The sequence below is a fragment of the Mesoplodon mirus genome (assembly GCF_964341445.2).
Source record: "Mesoplodon mirus genome assembly, chromosome: 2".
Taxonomy (NCBI): domain Eukaryota; kingdom Metazoa; phylum Chordata; class Mammalia; order Artiodactyla; family Ziphiidae; genus Mesoplodon; species Mesoplodon mirus.
In genome coordinates, this window is record NC_138977.1 from 20696266 (window position 1) to 20717257 (window position 20992).

The window sequence follows — 20992 nt, forward strand, 5'->3', positions numbered from 1 at the left end:
AATCTTGCTCCCTTTCCTCTTGCACTTGTAGCAAGATCATATTACCACACTTGTAGGGCCGAAGTTTGAGAAAATCCAGGTCAAGTGAGTGTGCATCTCTCATCAAATATATCCAAGCACAGGACTGAATGTGCTGTCTTTATTGAAAACAAAATGCATGTTTTAAAGCTCCACTATTTTAGATGGATTTCACGCTTTCTCACTTCCATTAGTGTAAATATCAACACTGTTAAGCTATTTCAGAATTTACGTCATTACAAATTGTTACTCTTGTCTATATCCTCATATGTTTATTTCAAGATGATTGTATTTTATTTTTCCCTTTAAATTTTGTCCTCTCTTCTAAGGATTAGGGAAGCATTGTTTTAGAGTCCCTGTGTTAGATGTAATTTAGAGCTGTGTAACATCCAGCCCACTGACAGATTTAGAGATTAATTTCCAGACCTCTTGTGGTGCAAGGGAAGCTCCTTAAGATTTTGAAAATGGCAATACTATTGACACCCTACCACTAAAGGTTTCTTGTATGGGTATCCACACTAATGTAAAAGGAAAGTTTAAGTGTGGTAAATATCAATGTTGTTTTGCTTTATGGAAAAACCTGTGCGTAGGGGAAAAAAGCAATTTATGGAACAAGAAATAGTTTATCCTTCATCAGGACATCTTATACAGATATATTTCCCTCCTTTCATTCTGTAAGGATAACATTGCTGTTGCTAAGCTGATATTTGCACAGGAAAAATAGTTCAATAGTTTTGAACAGTCATGTCTTAGGTCAGGTTCTCCAGAAGCAAACCATGAGCCAAAGATTTGATGCTAGAGATAGACAAAAAGAGAGATTTGACTATGATTTATATGCTAAAAGGTTATATTGAGAGTTAGTAGAAAACCTTTTTTTTTTTCCTCCCAAGATTTTGGCTTAGATACATCTCTAAATATGTGTTTGCTATATTTTAAAGTAAGTGCACTTTTAGGGGAATTTAATCCATATGTTACACATAAATCATCCAAATGTTGTTTTATTAGAGCTACACGATGTCTAAGATGCCTTTTGAGCTTTTTTAATAGTCCTTATAGTCTCTGCTGAAAAGCAGCAGGTAGGTTGCCAAGAGTAAACAAATAAAATAGCAAAAGGTTTGAGTTCAGTTTGAAATGCTTAGCCTATTATTTTTGATTGGGTTCTGAACTTGGCAATGCACATCCCCAATTCCTGCCTGGAGGGCAAAGTGAAAACAATTTGAACACTGTATTTCCCAGTTGGGTCATTGACATTTGAGAATAATGTAGTACAGACAGAATCAGCATGTTTGGCAGGTGAGTGATACTTAATGTGACCTCAGAAAGTTACTTTCTCCAGTTTGCAGAAGTTCATGGCGTGGAAAATGTTATTCACACTGCAAAACAAAAGTTAGGACAGACAGCCATCAAGGGATCCATACTGGGAATTTATCTGTTTCTCTCGTGCATCTTTAGGTGGAATGGTTGAAAAATGAAGACATCATTGATCCCGTTGAAGATCGGAATTTCTATATTACCATTGATCACAACCTCATCATCAAGCAGGCCCGCCTCTCAGATACCGCAAACTATACTTGTGTTGCCAAAAACATTGTCGCCAAGAGGAAAAGCACAACCGCAACTGTCATAGTCTATGGTGAGTGAGCTTTTGGGGTCTCAAATCTAGTTGAGGTCAAACTGCAGTTTCTCATTTTAATCTTAAAATACCAAGTGAAGAGGCCCCTTTTCTATCCCCACTGCGGCTCTCTTCCAGCTTCTCACGTGGACAGTGAGGTTTAGATACTTATAGAAAAACTAGACTTAGAAATCCCTGGTCCTTTGTCAGTCAGTTTATAGGAAAATGAAGGAAACCTACCTAAGTACTAGGACGGTTCCCTGCTTCCCTAGGCTCTCCCGCTCTCCATAGCCTGGACTACAAAGATCTAGAGGGAGTTCCAAGATGAAGATGCTGCAAGCAGCCTGCTGCTCTTTCTGTGGGCCTCAGGAGAGTGATTGCAAAACCTCAGGTAAACTGGAGCCGACCTGTTCTCCGAACACATCAGAGCAACTTTAACTCCCTAGAACTTGCTTTACACTCCACCAGGGGCATCCAGAGTGAAGACAAGGGCTCAATCCTAACCCTGTAGCCAGTTTCAACATGATGACTTCTTCAGAAAGCTTCTCTTCCACTCTCTGGCCCTATTCTAATCCATCTCATCTCTAAGCCTATCATTTCTCCAGAAGTACTAAATGATTCTGACCCCAGTTTTGCTGCAGCACGTGATGCTTTTATCTGCCTGTCTGCTTTAGCACTCAGTGGTTTTCTCATCATTTCATTAGTAGTTCCATCTCCCCAGCTAAGCTTTTAAGCTCCTTGGTAGACTAAGAGAACAGCCCTATACATTTATGTATTTCTCATAGTGTTAGATACATAGTAGGTCTTCATTTTCCTGATGAGTTATTGTCTCAGAGGAAACTGAATGACCCTGAGAAATATTTTGAGGTTCTGCCACCTCCGGAATGACACGGCTACCACTTAGAATGTAAGGAAGCTCTTCATGGCCGCTTCAGTGTTAAATGACACTGCAGGAGATTTGTCTAAATGACTACGAAGGAAGGACAGCCACGAGTATGTGGCTCGTGGCCCTTGCTTACTGCAAGTAGTACCATTTGGCTGGATGTGTCCTCATGCTATAGGGTGTTATGAGAACAGAAACCACTGTGATGTGTTCAAAAGGCTGAATATAGTGATGCTTTAAAACTGTCATTTTCATTACAGGACAGATGCTTAATATTTTTTTTAAATCCTCTGAATACTCTGAAGTGAAATTTCCTTAAGTCACAGTGAAACGTTTCCCACTTTGTCTTTTTCTAAACTCTCTGAACGACTTAATTAACAGCATTGGAAATGGAAAAGAGAAGTGGGGCACGTCACAGCTTGTACCAGTCATAAATAACTAATGAAGGCAGACTCTAAATAGATGTATTACATGGATGTTTCATGTACATGCAGATCTCTCTTCCCGTGTATGGCATGCTTTCAGTATCCATAAGCACAAGCTGAACATTGTCTTTGGGAAGAATCAAACAAAAGTAACTAAAGCATTTTGAGTTTAGAAAACATCATGGGACTAGGGGTCAGGAGTCTTATGTTCTAGGCCTAGGTCTATCACCAGCTGACCTTCAGTTGGTCACTTAAACAGAATGCTCGGAGCCCGTATCTCCTTCTCTGTAAAATGAGGGAATAAGCCTAGGATCTTCAAGACCTGTCTTTTCTCTAAAAGTTTATGATATTGCCTTGCCAGTGTGTTGGTAAGCAATTTATACTGACAATTCCATGACATTTGGAGTTTTGTGAAGCTGAGTGGCTTAAATTGCTTTTTGGAATGCTAAATGCAACTCTACCTGTCAAACATCGGCTTGTCCTTCTTTTCATGGCCTCGTAAAATAAGTTGTCCAAGGCTCATAGGTTGGACTCACTAATAGTCCACAGAAAAACATATATATGTAACCAGTATTTCATTTTAGAGTCTGTTGTATATATTTAATTTTGTTAGCATCATTTTTACATTGCAAATATATATTCATTATAGAAAATTTGGGAAACACAGAAAAACGTTCAAAGAAAAAAATACCTATAATCCTGTCATTTTGTCATCCAGATGTAGCTTTAAAAAGATTGACATGTATACTACTGGAATTTTCTTAGCATAAATAGGATTTTAAAATAAGGATTCTAAATATATTTTTTTACTTAAAACATAATGTTGCAATATCCATGTATTATTAAACAGACTTCTACAGCATCATTTTTTTAAAATTTATTTTTTAATTGAAGTATAATTAAATTACAATGTTGTGTTAATTACTGCTGTACAGCAAAGTGACTCAGTTATACACACATATATATATATATACACACACATTCTTTTTCATATTCTTTTCCATATGGTTTATCACAGGATATTGAATATAGTTCCCTGTTCTATACAGTAGAACCATGTTGTTTATCCATTCTCTATATAATAGTTTGCATCTGTTAATCCCAAACTCCCAATCCCTCACTCCCCCACGCCCCTCCCCCTTGGCGACCATAAGTCTCTTCTCTATATCCCTCATTCTGTTTCTGTTTCATAGATAGGTTCATTTGTGTCATATTTTAGATTCCACCTATAAGTAATATTTATCTTTCTCTTTCTGACGCATTTCACTTAGTATGATGATCTCTAGGTACATCCATGTTGCTGCACATGACATTATTTTGTCCTTTTTTATGGCTAAGTAGTATTCCATTGTGTATATGTACCACATCTTTTTTTAAATAAAGCTGTGATGGCTAGCCCTTTTTTCCCCTTTATTTATTTATTTTTTGGTTGCATCGGGTCTCAGCTGCAGCACACGGGATCTTTGTTGAGGCATGCAGGATCTTTTGTTGCGGCACGCAGGCTCTTCATTGTGGCACGCAGGCTTCTCTCTAGTTGTGGCATGTGGGTTTTTCTCTCTCTAGTTGTGTGTGGGCTCCAGAGCATGTGCGCTCTGTAGTTTGCAACACGTGGGCTCTCTTGTTGAGGTGCACGAGCTCAGTCATTGTAGCACACAGGCTTATCTGTCCCATGGCGTGTGAGGTCTTAGTTCCTCCACAAGGGATCGAACCCACGTCCCCTGCCTTGGAAGGCGGATTCTGTACCACTGGACAACCAGGGAAGTCCCTGTACGTCTTCTTTATCCATTCACCTGTCGATTGACATTTAGGTTGTTTCCATGTCTTGGCTATTGTGAATAGTGCTGCTGTGAACATAGGGTGCATGTATACTGAGTCATTTTCAATAGCTGCCTAGGAGTCAATCTCACGAACATACATGTTTACCATGTTCCTATTTTTGAACATCACAATTGATTTCAGTTTATCTTTATATAAAAAAATAACTCTCCAGTGAAAAATAGTCTATGTCTGTATGTATAACACATTCATGATTATTGCCTATTGCATAAGTTTCTAGAGAAGGAGATGATAGGCCTATGATGTTCACATGTAAGGTTTGTGTTATCTGAGTAACACTCTTCTTCACCATCAGGAAGCAGATACATATACTAGTTGTGCCATGTTTTAACCACCAGCAAATAATTTTTGTTAGAAATTGCTTAATTAAAATGATTTCACAGACTCGTATATTGAAATACAAAAGTATGTCAGAGTATTTTCTAGAGCAAGATCTACAGAGGTAGTGAACATAGTGTTAGGGAGTAGGTTGTTTTTTTTTTTAATATATTTATTTACTTATTTATTTATTGGCTGTGTTGGGTCTTCGTTGCTATGTGCGGGCTTCCTCTAGCTCTGGGGAGCAGGGGCTACTCTTCATTGTGGTGCACGGGCTTCTCATCGCTGTGGCTTCTCTTGTTGCAGAGCACCGGCCCTAGGCACGCAAGCTTCAGTAGTTGTGGCTCGCGGACTCCAGAGCGCAGGCTCAGTAGTTGCGGCACACAGGCTTAGTTGCTCCATGGCATGTGGGATCTTCCTGGACCAGGGCTCGAACCTGTGTCCCCTGCCTTGGCAGGCGGATTCTTAACCACTGCGCCACCAGGGGAGTCCCAGGGAGTAGATTTTATCATCGCACCTATACTGACAGCTCCACCAAACACCGTAAATACCCTTTATGCCCAAAATAGGTGTCCATTTCAGTTACATCAACTAATCGCTAATTCATTCAAATAGATACTCAATTAGTTAAAAATCCAGCTATCAAGAATTCTTTAAAAACTAGATTCACTTATTAATGAAACTAACTAAAAGTCCTTAAAAGGTTATAAAGTTTACATATGCTAAAGAAAAATAATCAGTCATCTGTTATTAAGAAAAGGCTAAATGATTTTATCAGTTCCCATGCTTCATAGTCACTCACAGCCTTGGTATAAGGATGTAAACATATGTTATTTGAGATAAGTTGCCAAAAGTAATTTTTGGAGCTTTACTAGGTAAGAGGATTTTTTTTTAAAACAACACTGACTAAAGAGAGGAGAACACAGTCCTATTTTCTGAATAGGTAAATAGATGTTGATAATTCATTTTATTTACCTCTGTGCTTAGATTCTTCAGCTCTGCAATGCAATTTTATTTTTTTAACATCTTTATTGGAGTATAATTGCTTTACAATGGTGTGTTAGTTTCTGCTTTATAACAAAGTGAACCAGCTATACATATACATATATCCCCATATCTCCTCCGTCTTGCGTCTCCCTCCCACCCTCCCTATCCCACCTCTCTAGGGGGGACACAAAGCACCGAGCTGATCTCCCTGTCCTATGTGGCTGCTTCCCACTAGCTATCTGTTTTACATTTGGCAGTGTATATATGTCCATGCCACTCTCTCACTTTGTCCCAGCTTACCCTTCCCGCTCCCCATGTCCTCAAGTCCATTCTCTACGTCTGAGTCTTTATTCCTGTCCTGCCCCGAGGTTCTTCAGAACCTTTTCTTTTCTTTTTTTTTTTTTAGATTCCATATATATGTGTTAGCATATGGTATTTGTTTTTCTCTTACTTCACTCTGTATGACAGACTCTAGGTCCATCCACCTCACTACAAATAACTGAATTTCATTTCTTTTTATGCCTGAGTAATATTCCATTGTATATACGTGTGAAATGATATCCAGGGTCTCTTATAGCTTTGAAGTTTTCGATTTTTTTATGGTCACTTGGGATACAACTATTATGTACTGTGTGTGGTTTGTGTGTCTCTGTGTGTATGCACATATGTTTAATTCACATTTTATTTTTTATCTCTTTCCAGTAAACGGTGGCTGGTCTACCTGGACAGAGTGGTCTGTGTGTAATAGCCGCTGTGGACGAGGGTATCAGAAGCGAACAAGGACCTGCACCAACCCAGCCCCACTCAATGGTGGTGCCTTCTGTGAAGGGCAGAGTGTGCAGAAAATAGCCTGCACCACGTTATGCCCAGGTAAACAAACCAGCGCTCCCATCCCAAATGTCTCCTCCCATTCTAGAAATAAGTTTTAGGGTATATATACAAATCTTTATTCTTTTTTTTTTTTGGCTGTGTTGGGTCCTCGTTGCTGCTCACGGCCTTTTTCTAGTTGCAACGAGTAGGGGCTACTCTTCATTGCGGTGCACAGGCTTCTCATTGCGGTGGCTTCTCTTGTTGTAGAGCACAGGCTCTAGGCATGCGGGCTTCAGTAGTTGCAGCACACGGGCTCAGTAGTTGTGGCTCATGGGCTCTAGAGCCCAGGCTCAGTAGTTGTGGTGCACGGGCTTAGTTGTTCCGCGGCATGTGGGATCTTCCCGGACCAGGGATCGAACCCATGTCCCCTGCACTGGCAAGCGGATTCTTAATCACTGCGCCACCAGGGAAGTCCCACAGAGCCTTATTCTTCACAGGAGTGTGTGGTAAACATTGTTTAAATCCATCATCCCATTCATTGCTTACATTGCTGGGATCTCAAGTCTTTTCCCCCAAAAGAGTACTTAACTTTATTACCCTAATATACAAAATAGTATAAAACAAGAGATTAAACACACATGAACATAATCCCTCTCTGTTACTCAACAAAACGGTTGGAACCAAGATTGCAGGACCTGTAATTCAAGGCATTTGAGCAGCATTGAAAGCCACACATTTAGGATAACAACCCTTGATCTCCAGAAAGCCATGGAAATTAATTGGAACTGAAATTTAGAAAATGTTTTAGGTGAAGTACTTGGTATTTGGTGTCAGTTTCTGGGCAAAGGCAAATAAAACATCTGGAATGAATTAAAAGGAAGTCTAAGCTTTGTGACACATGAGCTAATGGATTTTGAAAACACAGTGCAGTCATCTATTATCTGTACATGGTGGTCACCTATTTTTGAGTTATTTGCAGTGGTACCTATACAAGATTGCATCCCTTTGCCTCTGAACATCTTTCTGTGCTATCTCATGTTGTCCCAAGCTCTTACCCTTTGGTAAATTGAAGTTAATATTTGCCAAAACCAAAACCCACTAAAATGTCCAATTATACAATATATTAGGGGCTTCCCTGGTGGTGCAGTGGTTGAGAGTCCGCCTGCCGATGCAGGGGACACAGGTTCGTGCCCCGGTCCGGGAAGATCCCACATACCACGGAGTGGCTGGGCCTGTGAGCCATGGCCGCTGAGCCTGCGCATCTGGAGCCTGTGCTCCGCAACAAGAGAGGCCACAACAGTGAGAGGCCCGCATACCGCCAAAAAAAAAAAAAAAAAAAAGAAAAAAAAAAAAATATATATATATATAAAAATTAAGCTAACATTATTTTGAAATAACCCATAAATTTATTGTATTCCATTGGGGTCGCTATTATACTGTCACTTTCATTATTTAGATACAAAGACTACTTACTTCCCTTTATTGTGCCTAACTTTTGTCAGGTTCATCCTTTTAGTAGAACTTCCTCACAGATGGATTGGAGAAGTGAACTGGAGAGAAAACCATAATATAAATTTTATATTCCTGTTTTCATTTCCGAATATCAAAACAGTATCCCACACTGAACCCTTTGAGAGCTTTTATGTACGCAACAAACTTTGACACTTAGCTAGGCTAAGAATTTCAGTACTTTCTCTTGTATGCTCCTATATTTTGTCTGCATACTGACTCCCACAATTAGAAATGCACTGAGCATTTAGTTGAAATAGAAATGTGTGTTTGTGTGTGTACTTTGGGATGGTCTAGATCAAAGCAAATGTCTTTTCAGGTAGCTGGGAGTTGCTTATATAGCTAACTGTACAATTGAAATATTAATGCTTGCATCATTTTTTCATGTGGGCATATTTATATCTATACATATTATACATAATACATATAGTTACACATAATACATATAGTTACACAATAATTTGAATATGAAATCACACAGATTTCCCAAACTATGTAGATTATTTAAATTGATCTAATTTCTGTCAATATGTAGGTATAACACATGTACATTGCATGTTCAATAAATGATGTTTGCGATTGTCTTACATTGAATCCTAGATGATTATTTATGTATTTCAGGGAAATTTTTAAAAATTTAACTCTTATTTTAATATTTTCCTCTTATTTATGTAAGAACCTTTAAAGAATGTACTAGAGTATTTAAGTTGTGTGTTTTTAAAGTAGAGATATCTTAGCTCATTATCACTGAAGTTTACTAACAAGTCAAGCACAAAAATTAAGAAAGTGAATCTATTCTAAATGACTGAATCACAGGAAAAAATTAGGAATGTGCTTAAATATTATTTTTAAAATAAAAATAACAACATATATCATCAAATAATGGAATGAAATCATCAAATAATAAATGGAAAATAATATAGTCTTTTCAAGAAGTCATTGCAGAAGATATTAGAATCAAGCAGCATGGATGAAAAAATAGAAAGTGTATAGGATGTAGATGAAGGGTGCAGGTAGGTGGGTAGATGGACGGATGGATGGATTTCTTCCACACTCTACCAGCCTCTTCTGAACCCCACAGAGGTTTACTTGCATTACCCACATTACATTATGCAGGAAGGAATCTTGGATCCAAAAAGAGTTTCCCTAATTTTCAATCCAAAATCCAGACATTTCCCCTTTAATAGAAAAAGGGTCACCACCAGGATTTACTTTTATGCAGCTCCTGGTGACAGCTTTGGTTTCTATGTGTCCCATTAAGCTTCCGTTTGCTTGGTCAGTGAAGAAATAGTCACACACCTCGTAAGGGAAGTTCGAAGAGCCCATGCAATGTATGTAGAGCATGCACTACTTCAGGAGTTAAAATGAATGCAGTGTTCCTCGGGGGCATTTTCTTCAGTGTTTGGTGGTGTTTTGTTTCTGCTTGTGCTCTCCTCCTCTCTGCCCTCAAAAAGTTCCTTCTTCCTTTGACCCGATGCTGGTTTTTGTGTGGCAGTGGATGGCAGGTGGACCTCATGGAGCAAGTGGTCGACTTGTGGGACCGAGTGCACGCACTGGCGCAGGAGGGAGTGCACGGCACCAGCCCCCAAGAACGGAGGCAGGGACTGCGACGGCCTCGTCTTGCAATCCAAGAACTGCACGGATGGTCTCTGCATGCAGAGTAAGTCTATTTGAGCAAATGACAGACACTGGGGAGGTCTGAGGTTTAACCATTTGGATTTCTTTAAGGGAAATATCAAAAAATAAAAACTTCTTAAACAAAAATGCAATACTATACCAATATCATGGGTCTCTGTCAAAATTGAAAAAAATGAATCTCCCAGAACCCAGAATGAAAAATAACTGTATCCAGTTAACAAATGACACACACAGTATTGCTTTCCCATGAACAAAAAGGGATTGAGTTGTTTCCATGGAGGGGCTGTCATTCTTCTCAGGGCGGGGAAGTGCTACTCAGTTTTATTATAGTGCACAAAAGGGCACCCTGAACTCCTCACAGAGTCACATGACTTCCAAAAAGTAAGCTATTTATTTCTAATTCATGGCTGTTACTGAACCAGTGTCCACGAAATTTAAAATACATGTATAAGGACAGGAAATATTTCTGCAAGTAGATTTACCAGTTTACAAGTGTTCAGTGTGAACATATTCACAACACCTTGAAAATGCTGGGTTTGTATTAGAAATTATAACATTTATCTAAAGGGACTAATGTTTATAAAACATAAATTTTTAAAAATGGGTGTAGAAGATTGGCTCAGGAATATAATAGGTGCTATAAGCTAAGTATTCCACATTTTTCATGGCTTTTTTCCTTAGATTTTCTTAATGAGATGGTGGTTTGATTTCCATATTTGCAGACTCTCACTCCTCTCTTGAGGAGCCCTTAGATGTACAAAATTTACCATCCCTTTTATGACCATGCATTAAGGTCCTAAGAATTGTTCTGAAATCCCACCTATAACGAATGAATGGATCAAGCAGTGTGCAGTCTTTGGATCTTAACCAATGGCAGCCAACTGTTGACGTTTCTTGTAACACATTACAGATTGCTTGTGGAATATAAGCCACCAAGTGTATTTGTATGGAAGTATTTGTGTTTGTCATTTAAGAATCAGATATTTTATTTTCAGCACATTTATGAAATTCTGTTTACTTTCCAGAGTCTATACGGCACAGGGACCTTTAAAAAGAAACCTTACTTAACATACAAATAGGGAATTACATTGCTGACACAGAATAAAAAGCCAGTGGGCCTCTTATTTTTCTGTCCACGGTACATGGTGTTCTTTGCGAACAGACTGCAGCTGGGTGTAAAGCATAGCTTCTGGCTGTGATTTGGGAACGACTGCTGTGCCTCTAAGTTTGTACCAGAAACACAGAATGAAAAGAATACAGCTCTTTTACTAACCATTTATCCAGAGATCCAGGGTTTGTTCCTCTTGGTGTTAGTCTGAGTTGAGGATTCAAATGAAAACGTACCATACACAAGTTATTTTTTAACATTTTTATAATTTAGTATTCTTTTAGTGCTGAGCAAATTGATTCATGTGATTGAAAGTAGCAATATTTGAAGTTTCTCTCTCTCACTCCCTTTCTCAATATTATACTTTTCAACTTTGGGTGATTTAATGCCTACTGTTTCTATTGTGCATATTTTTAAATTCCTAAAGCAACATATTTAACAAGGAGTACAATGCTGCAGGATGGAACATTGGGCCTTTTATTAGTTACACCAATGACACATTATAAATTATAACATTTGTCAAATACAAGCATGAAATATTCAAGTTAAGACTTTCATGACATAGCATCCCCTTAGCATCTAGTTGATTTCTTAAAGCATTAATAGAATTTTTTCTAATGATTGGATGTTTACCAATGATGGTGGCATGAGGTGTGTGTGTAAGGAAGGGAAATGAGGCTACAAGAGGTGTGATGTGTTGTTTGTTTATTTCTTTATCAAGTCTCCTATTAGCCTGGAACATTTGGGTGTTTGAATTAATTAGTTAAAAAGCTGTTTCCTCTCATAATTCTGATGTGCTGTAGTAACAGTCTCTACCAGGTCAATAAACTCTTTCATCTGCCCTGCTGTATCTACTCTAGTGCAAAAGAGACCTGTAGTTTGTGCTATTGTTGATTTCCTCGGTGATAAAAACCTCAGATACTGTTGCGCTGAATGATTATAGTATTTTACAGTGAAAGCTATAGTTTCTGTTTACCAGTAAGCTGGGTGTTTCTGGCATAGTATTGCTGACAGAGTTTTGCAAAGAAATGATAATGTTCTTGGTCCTTATTTTGGAAAACAAAAGGCTTTCTGATAGTGTAAGTACCAAGCTTGTAAGAGGGACATGGTCTGCATTAAGAAAAAGAATGGGAGTAGAAAAGACTGCTAGAAACTTGCAGTTGACAATTAGGAGTTATCATTTAATGTTTATGTACTTTAGGAAAATTAGTGTCTTCAATGCACTGATAATATTGCAATACTGATAAAGAGCTGTTTATCTCAAAGTAAAGCTAGCCTACTTACCCTTGAACAAGGGAGGCAGTACAACCTCTGAATCTACTCAAAATTGTCTACAAATGATTTGGATATAAATGTAGATATACTGCTAGGAAGGAGAAATTTGGAGTCCATAATGGATGTCAGTAGAATTCAGAGTTACCTAGATAACACAGTGTAGTATATTTTAAAAGTCAGCTTGGTACTTAAGAGCAATACAATGTGAAATATATAGAAAATATTGCTGTCAGTGTTTATTCACTAATTTGTTCAAAATAATATTCAGACATATTTCTTCCTTAGCCATTTCTCTCATTATAAATATCTTTGACTCAAAATACGTAGAAATATTGGATAAAATGTTTAAACTTAAAAGACATACACACATTTGGAGTGTGTGTGTGTGTGTGTATGAGTGAGTGAGAGAGAGAGAGAGAGAGAGAGAGAGAGAGAGAGCGGGCATATCAAGTTCAAAAGAAAGAAATCCTCAAGTGGCAGAAATGAAGTAGGAACTCAAATCTAGAGAAGTATACCTCTATGAGTGGACACCAGAATAACCAAGAGGAGCATTAGACATGGATGTAAGTCCTAGGGATTAGGCTTTAGGATTTCAGTTCTGAGGCTGAGTTGAAAGCCAGAACCTTGCATAAAACTGGGTCTCATGAATGGCTTCTCTCACCATGAAAACTAACTAGAAATTTTTTACCCGTCAGCCCAGCGAAGCTACAGGAAAATTCACGGTAGAGAAAAGAAAAATGAAGTCTTCACTTAAACCTGTGATAAAACCACACTCCAACACCCAGTTCTGGGTATGGAGTCTAAGATACAGTACAGGGAACAAAAAGCAAAGTATGTGCAGTTTATAAAGTTAGTAAAACTGGGGTACCAGCGGAAGTGAACAGCAAGCCATTTTCTAGAGTTCTTTTCACAACCCAAGTGCGTTGGTCTATGATAAAGATAGCCCACTCCTGAAAATGAATTTACAAAATAAAGTTTTATATCACCCAAGGGAATAGTCTGCTGTAAGAGAGAGTTGGCAACATAATAAATAGGTGAGTTAGTACTTTAATAACATGGACTCCTACAACAATCTGAGTGAGGCTATAAAATAAATAAAAATAAAAAGACAAACTTTTTAAAAGGAATATAAGCACAAATGAAAGAAAAGAATATTATAAAGAGGACAGACAGATTTGGGGAAAAATCAAATGGAATGTGATTCATTGAAAGTTAGAACTCAATGGAAAATTAAACATCAGATCAGGTCAGAGACAGCCTTAGATAAAGCTGAAGAGAAAATTGGTAAACTGGAATGTAGATCTCATGAAACTTTTCAGAATACAAGGAGGAAAGATAAAATGAGTGATTATATAAAAGGTAGGCTAAAACACATGGAAGATAGAATGAAAAAGTCCCACATTTATTATTCAAGAGAGCAAAATTTAAAGTTTTTGAGATAATCAAGATAGAGCTTACTACTCACAAACTCTCAATGAATAAACTACTAAAAATATGAAAATCGATTCTTTAAAAAATTGAGGGACCAGTTAAGGGGCAGTTAAAAATAAAATGGAACTAAACTGTAGACAGCATTAACACAGAATATGGGAAGGTGTAATCTAAGTTAAAATGTTCTAATTTTTGTGTGTTCAGGAAAAGAACAGTAATACTACTTGTGTTAAGTTTTACTGATTCAAGTGCTCCAATTAAAATGTTAAGACTGACTACACACATAAAGGTTGAATATATAAATTAAAAATAAGATTTTTAAGGGCAGAAAAGGAGCAAAAAAGAAAGAAAAAGTATAGTTAAATGAAAACAAATAAGATGGTATATATTAGGGATTATCATATATCAAGGATAATAATGTAAATGAATTAAATTTGTCTGTTAAAGGAAATTCAAAATTACAGGAAAAATCCAGTTTTATATTGTTTATGAGAGACATACTTAAATCACAATTATAGAGAAAGATTGAAAGTTAAGAAATGGAACTTACAATGTAGTTCTATCTTTATTTTAAAATGTCCAGTTAATGGCTTTGACTATCTAATTGGGCCATTCTAAATTCCATTTCCCATTTTGCCTAAGTAACACATATTAGAGATTGGTTTTGCTCATAGTTTTAATTTAGATACTTTTTTTTCTTAGACTTTATAGTTTTTAGAATGTTTAATATTTTGTTGGATAATTAAAAGTTTTCTAAATTGTTTACCAAATTTTTTGTGTAAGACATCTTAAAAATACAGATATTTCCTCAATGCCAACTGAAGTTTTTAACCAAAAGACTTCAAGGTTATTTATTTACAAAATTAATCAATATTTTAAAGATATAATAATGCTGAATGTTAGCAAATGTGCACTAAAGTAGAATCTCTTGTATTTTGTAAATGGGAACACAAATTTTTATGATGATTTGGGGAAGCAGTTTGACAATATGAGTTAAGAGCTTTAAAATTATTCCTCTCCTTTGATCCAGGAATCCTATATCAGTGAATAAGTTTTAAGTAATTAATATGAATACCTAAAATATATGTGCCAAATACATTCATATTCTTTGTAGTTTATTGTAAAAAATGTAAAACACAAAAGTCCAATACTAGAGCAATGATTAAGTAGTAAATGCTATTTCCATAAGGTGGAATATCATATAGCCACTAAAATATTTATGGTGGTTTAACATGCAAAAGCAGAATATGGATTTATGTATGCATTCAGTCATAACTATATAAAAGTAAGCTTAGGAAAAAGATGAATGAAATTTATTTATTTACGCTAGTGAGATTACAGGTACTTTTTTTCTTTTTCAATATGCTTTCTATTCTCAATATTCTTTATATTTAGTATTTCATTATGCTTATAATTGTAAATGACTTTTTAAAAAGGAGTGTTGAGGATTGGCTAGAACAACTGCATGATCTTGGAAACAGGAGTCTCATTTCGTTATTTGAGATGTAGCAATATCACTGATCTGTCCTGGGAATTTGGTCACATTGATTCAAATTAGATTAGATTTAGATTAGGTTACATAAAAAGTATTTGCATAGAATACTTGTATAAAATCCTAGTATAAAATCCTTGGCGGCAAGTTACTTATAGCCAGTAAACCAAGTACATATACAAAAGGATTGTGAAGACGTGGGGATTTGGAACTGAATTACAGTTTTGCATTATTTCCCAGTTGCTTATCATATGCATATCACTCTGTCCTTGCAACCATACTTATTCTTAAACTCTTTAGTAAATTGGATTCATTATGTGATGCTATATAATTTCATTTGTGAAAAAAGGTCATGGTCTTTAAGCAATTTCAGAAGCTCCACTAAATTTTTAAGCTGTCCAAACACATTAGTTATTGAAGTATAACATATATCATGTATATATTACACTGGGTATATCCTCAGTGGTCTGGAAAAGTAGTTCTTACACTGGAGACACCACTTTCAAATTAAGAACTTCCAGGAATTGGTGTAATTTCACTAGAATGCATTATTAAAGGATCATTCAAAACTGTTAAGAGTCACTTAATATACCAGAAAGAAGTTGGGCATTATTGGTTTATAAGCACATTGTTAATTAGAAAACAGAATTTAATATTGGAGTTCTTAGGTATGCTAAGAGATATGGATTGCATTGAACAAGAAAGGGTAGATGACTTGGAGTGTTTTCCACTACTGAAAATAAGCACACGTGTCTGATATCTCGGACACAAGAAAGTTAACATTAATAATAGATAAGACCGTTTTTTACTTAACAATACTATAGAATACTGTATCTTATTCAGAAGGCAGTAACGGAAGGTCTCTTGTGCTGTGTACCCATTTAGGTTTCTTTATATCATCTCTAAGATTATATGAAAGTAGCTCCAAGTCTTGCCATATGGTTTTTTGGGTTTTTTTGGTTTTTTTTTTGCGGTACGCGGGCCTCTCACTGTTGTGGCCTCTCCCGTTGCAGAGCACAGGCTCCAGATGTGCAGGCTTAGCGGCCATGGCTCACGGGCCCAGCCACTCCGTGGCATGTGGGATCTTTCTGGACCAGGGCACGAACCCGTGTCCCCTGCATCGGCAGGCGGACTCTCAACCACTGCGCCACCAGGGAAGCCCTGCCATATGGTTTTGAAATAGGATTTGCATAAAATGGTTTTGGGGAGAAAGAGAGCGGACACACTAGACACAGAGAGAAAGAGGTACAAGAGAATAAAAAAAAAGCACTTAAGACAGTCCCCCAAAATGCTAAGCCAATAAGTGTATTTACCATGTATGTTGAAATACGATTGTATTACCAAGACCTGATAACTTTTAACTTTTATAATCTTTATAATGAACTTGTAGTAAGATCTGCTCTGTTATGGTTGGCATATAATGGTTTAATCCATGCTTACCTCTTCCTTTTGAAAATAGCAACCTAAGGACTATGTATGTGGTTTGATCCAGAAGTGGTACATTATATATACTTATGAATACCCTCAGGTAGATTATTACATTACCGCAGCTATTCCTACAAATGGGTTTCTAATCCCATTTGAAGATTGGAGTCTCACATAGAGATATGTAAGAGTTCAAATCTGAATTTAGAATTACTCCTTCTTGCTGAAGAGGGTTTATGCCAACAGTAGACAAATTAGAAATTGCAATTTACAAACAAGAACTGCCTAGAATTGTGTCTGCATCAGTGAACTTCCTGACTGTGGGAAATTAAAATGTTATGCAGTCTGCAAATTTAGCACTTTTTACTCATTAAAAAATTTACATGTCACCCTGCTCTTCCATTCATTCTCACTTACAGAGGAAGTGGCAGAACTCTGTGTGTGAATTGTAGTGGGACACACTGCATACCAGGGCCCCCCAGAATCCCAGGTGCATTTAATGTGAGGAAATAATTTACTTTACAAATAGGCTGCTCTTCACTTGAGCATGATGTGTTTATCACCGCCATGGTAGGCATTTGAGAAGGCACTAGTCAGTTTCCAGTGAAATTCTTGTCAACACAGCAGTTTGATAGGAGAGCATAATTGTGAGTGTCAGACAGTGAGTGCTTGTATCTATAGTTTGGAAGAAGTTGATGTCATAGCTGTGTTTGTAGAGTCCTTGATATGCGTAGTGTCCCAGCTGGCAAATAAATATTCTGTCCGTGGACTGGCTGCCCAACACAGTGCTGTGCTGTATCCGGTATAATGAGTGTGGTTTACTTGTTCATTTTTTCCTTTCTGGTAAAACATTTTCCCGATTTTGAAAGCAGGGATGTGGTTAGGAACTTTAGCCCACAGAAACCTGCTGAACACCTAAGGGAGCCCCAAACAGATGGGTGTGAGAGGACAAATGCAAAGTCTTCAGCTTCCAGGATGCAAAGTAAACTCCGAGGGGATTAAGGAAGGTACCACCTTTCACAACTGCAGCAAAGCTAGGACTCCTTCAAGATCACATAGGGCCAAACTTAGCTTCTAAGTGAGACAAAAGAAAAAGAATGTATCTGATGTTATATAGACCCTATTATTGTTAGGTCTGAAACTGTGTAATGTGTACTAGGCCCCAGCATACATCAAATAAAAGTCATTTGATTGTAGCTAACTTCTAGTCCCATTTTTGCATTTATGCCGTTTCAGATAGATTCATTCATCTCCTGTCTCTCTCCTTCCTTTTTGAAAAAATCATAAGGCAGAGTTGAAGAATATCTTAATTTGATATGCTACTTATTAAAGTTATTTGCTATATTTTCTTAACCTTTAAAAAAAAATCACATAGGGACAGGGCCAGCACTTTTGCTTGTTTTCTTTTTGCCTAAAAACCCAGCAGATAGGGTGGTGTATGCTAGGAATTGGCCTCTTTACTTCAGGACTTTTCATCACTTTACTTTTTCTATCAGATGTCTTTAATACTATGGATTTATTTATCACTGCCTTTGGATTTAATAATTTATCCTTTTTCTGAAGGAGTGTTGATGGGAATAGAAAATACTGCACTGAAAATGCTTGGGCAGCTGATCTGTGGGTTTGATTTTACTCAACTGTTGGATTAAATTTCAGACATTTATTCGTCACCTTCTGTGGGTCACAAGATAAGGGTTTTTATATTTGAGATGTCCATTCCCTGCTGTTCATTTTCAGAAGGGTGTGGTTGTCAATGTTAGGAACAAGGCTGTAGATCAGTTAGTGAAGCATGGCCCACTGTCCTGTGAAGGCTGGAGCACAAATTACCGTGGCAATTTAGATATCTGACATCAGTGATAAGCAAATGTTCTTTTCAATTTTTGTTGTCATGTCCTAGGATTTATGTATTCATTTATTTGGAGTTCCTTAAGCCCTTGTCAATAAATAAACCCTCAGAAGAGTGGTAAATTATAATAAATGACTGTGAGGGTCTTTGACAGACCTGACCTTTGACATCATTAGTGCAGTCCTGATGGGCTGGTTAGATAAGAACCAACCTTAAAGAAAAAAAAAACAAAAAACAAAATCTGGTCATGTTTATTTTGAATGGCCCTTGAGGTTTTTAATGAGAACATTTGCATCAGAAGAAATGTAATTGGAATGAGAAAAGTCACATATGTTGGCTTGGTGTAAGGTCACCGGCAAAAAGCAAGACCAAGCAACCAGGTCAAGGAGAGAGGAAAATCCATGGAGAAGAGAGATTCTTCTAATGCTAGGGTCATAAAAGTGAGGACAGATCTTCTGAAGTGGCCTATTGTACTTCAGATAGATAAATATTCTAAAACTAACCAGAAGGTTGATGATTTCAAAACATGGGCTTTTACAGAACACACGTAATGCTTTTATAAATTAGAATTGAGTTATGTCATATTCATAATTTATATACTACTCCCCATATGAGATATGAATTCATCATCTATTTTATTTAATCCTCACAATATCATAAAATCTGTTTACATGTATTAAGGCCATAGACACAGCTCCATATTGAAATATAATGAGTAACCTTGAAGGCAAGCAGGAACACCGTAAAAAAAATCCACCCATCTTCCTTTTGGCTACAAACTTGATAGCTAATCTAAAGACAGAGTTAATTCCAAGACAGCTACATAAAGACTTTCCTTTTATGTCTCTCTTAAATCTGGCTCAATGGTTCTCAAACTCTAGAGAGTGTAAAAATTACTGTATCATATATATAATTTAGTTGAAAGGAATTGCAGATGTAATTTTAATTTTATTCACTTTCCACCTAATATAATGACTTAAGGCCCTGGCATTAATTGCTTCTAACTCCAATCTACTATGTTAGACGTGGCGAAACGGAAACAAAATTGACCTGAGTTCAACTTAATAAAACTCAAAAGGTACAAAAAATAATCTTACAAACAGAACTTTTGATATCCCGCTAATAATAGCTCTGTCTTGGTAAGGAAGGAACCGAGGCATAAAATTGAAAGAGCCCACCAGCATCCACAAGTTAGTATAAGAGCCAGTATATGAACCCACATCTGTCTCATTTTGAAATAAGCCTTTTTCCATGTGGGCTCTTGGAGGCTGAAAGCAAGTGGTGATCAGCTTTCATTGCTTTAAAATGTGATTTTCTTCTTATGTGTAGTGTCCCTGCAATTTTTGATGTTTATTCCTTTTTTCCTGTTGGCATCATTTTTGAGGGAAACAATGTTTCCCTTTTAAATATTTACATTTATGGTAGGTTCTGTGCCAAATACAAAGTGATTATCATACATTAACAACTACATCATTCTAGCATGGCTCATCAATTACATTAGAGTAGAGATGCCCAAATATGGTGCACCTCTTTGCTTACCCCACACTTGCAACAGAAGACACTATTTAGAAGTTGTTTTATTTAAGGGCGAAAATCTCTGTTTTAACTTTCTCATGGATATCAATGATAGCATTTCACATGGAGAGGTTATTTTCTAGTCTAAATAATTAGCATTACCTCATTCAATAGCTGAATTGCAAATTAAGCCATGAACATATCAAGCCCTTTTCTATTATTTCCTTGTCTCTCCTCATTTAAATCTATTCATTAGACAATACGTATAAAAATGACGGGGCTATAGCCTAAGAGCTGGGATCTGCCCCTCGCTTTGCTGTTTCACCAGCTTTGTGATGTGAGGCAAGTCCCTTCATTGCTCTGTGCTCTGGCTCCTCCGTCAGCAGGTACAGAGGGGTTAGAAGAGGGAATTCTAAAAATGATCTATTTTAACTCTAACATCCTGGGGGTTTGCGAGTTAGTAAGGGCACAGACTTGGTTTTGAGGAATTTAAACCTGGCTAGTGATGCTCGGAAGTTCTAATGTTTCTCACATTGGCATATTTGCTTGATAACTTTTCTATTAAAACACTACTTACGGAGCGGCTGGGCCCGTGAGCCATGGCCACTGAGCCTGCGCGTCCAGAGCCTGTGCTCTGCAACGGGAGAGGCCACGACAGTGAGAGGCCCGCATACCACAAACAAACAAACAAACAAAACACTACTTATGGCATAAAAACAGTTCTCATTATCTTTTAAAAATTTAGTCATAAAATCATTATTTTTACTATTGTCTATTATTCGAATTGCATGAAAATAAAATTTAAAAGACTAGAAATATCTAGTTAGTGTTTATTAGGGAAATGAAGATTTGCATATAGCTCCT

The 20992-nt window shown here is 37.1% G+C and overlaps 1 protein-coding gene across 3 annotated transcripts in view; it reads left to right on the forward strand.

The window, feature by feature from the left end:
• Positions 1-20992, forward strand: part of UNC5C (unc-5 netrin receptor C) — a 399234-nt gene that overhangs the window by 327145 nt on the left and 51097 nt on the right. For all 3 annotated transcript variants that reach the window (XM_082611396.1, XM_082611395.1, XM_082611397.1), the window contains exons 5-7: positions 1471-1651; positions 6782-6949; positions 9894-10058. In XM_082611396.1, coding sequence (XP_082467522.1) covers positions 1471-1651; positions 6782-6949; positions 9894-10058 — 514 coding nt within the window. The remainder of the gene's footprint in view (positions 1-1470; positions 1652-6781; positions 6950-9893; positions 10059-20992) is intronic.